This window comes from Otolemur garnettii, unplaced genomic scaffold (assembly GCF_000181295.1).
Source record: "Otolemur garnettii isolate 467f Iridium unplaced genomic scaffold, OtoGar3 scaffold00055, whole genome shotgun sequence".
Taxonomy (NCBI): Eukaryota; Metazoa; Chordata; class Mammalia; order Primates; family Galagidae; genus Otolemur; species Otolemur garnettii.
This window is the reverse complement of record NW_003852450.1, coordinates 8,681,517-8,686,360: the sequence shown is the minus strand read 5'-3', so window position 1 is coordinate 8,686,360 and position 4,844 is coordinate 8,681,517. Positions and strand designations below refer to the sequence as shown.

General features: G+C 37.7%; 1 protein-coding gene across 1 annotated transcript in view; it reads right to left on the bottom strand.

The window, feature by feature from the left end:
• The window catches only part of KIF14 (kinesin family member 14), a 67,134-nt gene that overhangs the window by 15,303 nt on the left and 46,987 nt on the right, over positions 1-4,844 (bottom strand). The window contains exon 18 of the mRNA XM_012806613.2: positions 3-89. Coding sequence (XP_012662067.1) covers positions 3-89 — 87 coding nt within the window. The remainder of the gene's footprint in view (positions 1-2; positions 90-4,844) is intronic.

The following is a 4,844-nucleotide window of genomic DNA, read 5'->3' as shown; positions in this document are numbered from 1 at the left end:
ACTGTGAAGAATGCAAATTCTGAACTGGGTGGATCTGTATGTCATGTAAACAACCAGATATTCTTCTATTCTTCATCAAACTCTTGCTTCTGAAAAAAGACCAACCATAAGATTAATAGTTATATGTGGAATATTATTAAGAATATTTATTTTTAAATACTGTAAAGAAAATGGAAAGGTATGTTTGCAATCCATGAGAAATTTTTATCAAGGACTAGATTAAATTTCACTAACTAAGAATTTTACTTTTTACAAGCATTGCTCTAAGCATGTGTTTAATTAAACAGAATAAATACTTCTTGAGTATTACTTACAGGCTCTGGATACTGTGATGAAACATGGCAAACATGATTTGGGGGTTCACTGTGCTTAAAATTCAGAGCAAAAGAGGGCAATTAGGCAAATAATTACAATAAAGTGATGAGTGTTGTGGTAGAACTTGACCTGGCCAAGTAGTCAAGAGAGTTTCCTACCGCAGTGACCCCGAAGGATGAGTACAAGTTAGCCGAATAGAGGGCAGGCTTGGGAAGCAGAGAATAGTGTCTCAGACACAAGCAAGGGATGGGACTGGGAGGTGTAGAGGGGCCAGCTTGAAAATGACCTTGTGTGCTAAATAAGGAAGCCTGGATTTCTTGCTGAGCAAATAATCTAGGAAAGAGTTTTAAACAATGAAGTGATCTAGTTAAATACCTCATTAAAGTATTTGCTACACTGTATGCAAAGCATAATACACGTGACATTTAGCAGTAGCACACATGGAGGAAATTACTCTATTTACTGCGTCTTTTCCCTCAGCCTATTAAATGTTCAAATCTTTGCCTTGAGTGGCTGTTCAGCTGCTACTCTTTCTTTCTGTAATAACTGCTTCTTGAACAAGAAGGCTACTGGAAAAAGCAACCTACTTCCTTACTACTATTCATCTATCAACTTTCTAAACTCTAACTCCAAGTCTTTATGTCAATAAAACTACTCAAGCAGTGACCTAGATCTAAATTTAGTGCATCTTTTGAAGTTTTTTCCAAAACAGAGCTCTCTACTGCTGTTGGCCACTCAAAGAAAAATACTATTTGTTGAAGATGGTTAAGCAAAAGCATTCTATGTAGTATCAGTAGTAGCCTAAATGTTTCAAATATAAAATTTCCCCCCATGAATTCCTGTAAGAAAAACACAGAAATATTACTGATAAAAAGGGGAAAAATATCAGTTTTCAAATATTACGGTTTTTCTACAGGGGTACGAGAAAGGGAATATTATTATAGTAAGCCTAACTAGGAAAACTTATTATTTCAACACTATCATAGTTAAACAATTTTTAAACCCAAATAAAGAAAATGCTTGTCACATTCCTTTCAAAGAGTTTTTACTCAACCTCGGGAAAATTTACTTTTAACTGTCAACAACACATATCAAAATTTATAGGCATCCAAACCAGTCTGTTTTATTGCAGAATAACTGTGGCATATCATTGCCCACTAGAAGTTCTATAATTAAGAATCTGTCAGTGTTTCCATTACCTGCAGGCATTCTCAGAGTTTGCAATTCCGTCATAAACATTCTTACAAGGCTGAGACTTCATACACAAGGTCTCCGACTAAGAGCAATTCATTTTTTAGAAAATATGATACTTTTAAATTACAGAAGTTCCCCCAAATATCTCTACCAAATGAAAACACCCAATTTCAAAATCTTAGAAAATACTAAGAGATGTTTTGATTTTTGATAACATTTTAAACTTCTGTTGTTTCCTTTATTAGTAACCTAAAAATAAGCAGGAAATAAGATGCAAATTATCATTTAATAGGCAAAGATCTTAGTGTTCATTAATCATTAATGCTTATATTGTGATCTAAACTCTAAGTACACAAGGTTTACTGTTTATAATTAAAATAATAAGAAACCAGTAATCCTAAAATCCAAAAGAATTCATAAACCATTCCCTAATGAGCTTAATAGTCTGGTTTAAATTTGGGGGAGATTTATGTTACTCTACATTGGTTTACATACCCTAAGCTCTATGTACCCTAAGCTCTACCCATCTTCAGCTTTTTTCAGTACCAGCACCAAACTCTTTTCCTGAGTCCTCAAGACAAATCACCTGAAGATACCATTATCTGTTTATTCTATCAGACCAGAAGCGATACCTTCTCTGTACTCTAAGATTTAATCTTATTCATTACATATTAAGCATGTAACAATAATCAGAGCTGTCATTTATTCAGTAGGAACTTTATATATACTACCTCTAAGCCCTATAACAACTCTGCAACATCATCATCAGTCCCATGTTGTAGATCACTGTGTTCACAGTAGAGCAGCAGGAGCAGTAGCTAGGCCATATAATTTTAACAATAAATCCCTGTAGACTAGGTATATATATCTGTCTCCATTTTATAGATGAGAAAACAGAAGCCTAGAGACAGATGTAAGGTCACTTGCCCATGACCATACTGAGCAAACTCAGGACAATAGAGGCTTTGACCTTTTCAATATAATACAGTGTAAAGGATACAGATATGTTTCCTACACTCTAGGAGTTCATTTTTGTTGTTGTTGTTGTTTTTTTTTAAAGAGATAGTATCTCACTTTGTCCTCCTCGGTAGAGTGTGTGGCGTCACAGCTCACAGCAACCTCCAGCTTTTGAGCTTAGACAATTCTCTTGCCTCAGCCTCCTGAGTAGCTGGGACTATAGGCGCCTGCCACAATACCCGGCTATTTTTTGTTGCACTTTGGCTGGGGTCGGGTTCAAACCCACCACCCTCAGTATATGGGTCTGGTGCCCTACTCACTGAGCCACAGCACTGCCCTCATTTCTGTTTAAATAATACATTTTGCATTTCATTCAGGATAATGGTTGCTGTGTCTTAGTAATTTCCTCTTATAGCTTAGCAGTTAGCACAAAGTAAATAAAGCAGAAGTCATAGAGAAAATGTCACTATAAATTATTCTACCCATCTCTTCAAAGAAAATTATAAATGAGTTTAAAGGCTCAGTGCCCATAGCACAGTGGTTACAGCTCTGGCCACATATACCAAGGATGGTGGGTTAGAATCCAGCCCTGGCCAGCTAAAACAACAATGACAACTGCAACAAAAAATACCCAGGCATTGTGGCAGGTGCCTGTAGTCCCAGCTACTTGGGAGGCTGAGGCAAGAGAATTGCTTAAGCCCAAGAGTTGGAGGTTGCTGTGAGCTGTGATGCCACAGCACCCTACTAAGGGTGGCATAGTGAAACTGTCTCAAAAAATAAAAAATAAAATAAATGAGTTTAAAATAAGCTGACTCAAAAACAAGAAGAGAGCCTAAAAAGGTCTGGAAACCCAACTGGATTCTGACCTGCAGCCAAACACAATGAAGTTTACAAAAAAAAAAAAAAACTTTTAGTTTAAAGAGAAAGATACTACTCTTTCATGTGCAACAGAGAGGCAATCTGGTATAGCAGTTAAGAAAATCACAAGCTTTGTAGTAACCCAAACCTAGATTTGAGTACCAATTCTTTACCTTTTTCTTTCTTCTTTTTTTTTTGAGACAGAGTTTCACTCTGTAGCACAGGCTAGAGTGCAGTGGCATCATCGTAGCTTGCCACAGCCTCTACTCCCTAGGCTCAGGTGATCCTCCTGCCTCAGCCTCTTGAGTATACTGGCCTACAGGTGTGCATCATGACACCCAGTTAATACAGCTCTTCATCTTATCAGCCCTGTAACCTTAGGCAAGTTACTTAACCTCTCTAACTTCTCAGTTTATTCATCTGTAAAATGGAAATAATAATTATACCTTACTATTATTCACAGTTTTGTGGTGAGTAAATAAAATGATGCAAGCATTCAATCAGGGTTCTTGAAAATGATGCTGCTTCTGTTGATGAATGAACACTACTGACCCTTACATAGTGAAAATGCCAACTCCCTCTTTCAAAGTTCTAGATCTAAATAAGGAACTAGATGTTCCCTGGGAAGCTCAAACTCCTCATGTTCAAAAGTAAACTACTACCTTCTATCTCAGTGAATACCACCTTTCCTCTCATCAGTCACCAAACTTAAAACTGGAGTCATCTTTCCCTCCTTTCATATCTTCAATCCCATCACTACTAACCAAGTCCAGGTGACTCTTCATCTTGAATATTATAAAATCTGATTCTCCTCTCAGGTCCTTCTGCCTGGCCTTCATTCAAGTCTTTATCAACTGCTCCTGCCTCTACTTTCCTCAATTCTGGTCCTTGAGGACAAGGAGTACTTTTTATTTATCTTTGTTTTCTCAGGGCATGGCCAGACAGCAATCAACACAGAAATATTTGTTTTAAAACCAAAGTAAAGGCTTGGCGCCAGTCACTCAGCAGCTAGGGTACTGGCCACATACACCGGTGCTGGTGGGTTGGAACCCAGCCTGGGCCCACTAAACAGCAATGACAACTACAACAAAAAAATAGCTGGGCATTGTGGCAGGCGCCTGTAGTCCTAGCTACTTGGGAGGCTGAGGCAAGAGAATTGCTTAAGCCCAAGAGTTTGAGGTTGCTGTGAACTATGATGCCATAACACTCTACAGAGAACACAGTGAGACTGTCTCAAAAAAAAGGGGGGGGAGCTAAATTCCCTCCAAGACCAAAGCCTTTCCATGATACCATTTTGCTGTCTATAATGTAAGCATCTGAGGTCTAAGCAGAACTAGTTGTTCTTTGAAAAGCATCTATTATTGGCTTTGGAAGTTTATGTTTTGAGTTAATAAGCAATATTTGTCATATGTAGACATTCTCTATCACCAAGATTTATTCTTTTGGGGAGTTCATACTAACTTGACTACATTTAAAATTCCATAACTTAGGCTCGGCACCTATAGCTCAATCGGCTAAGG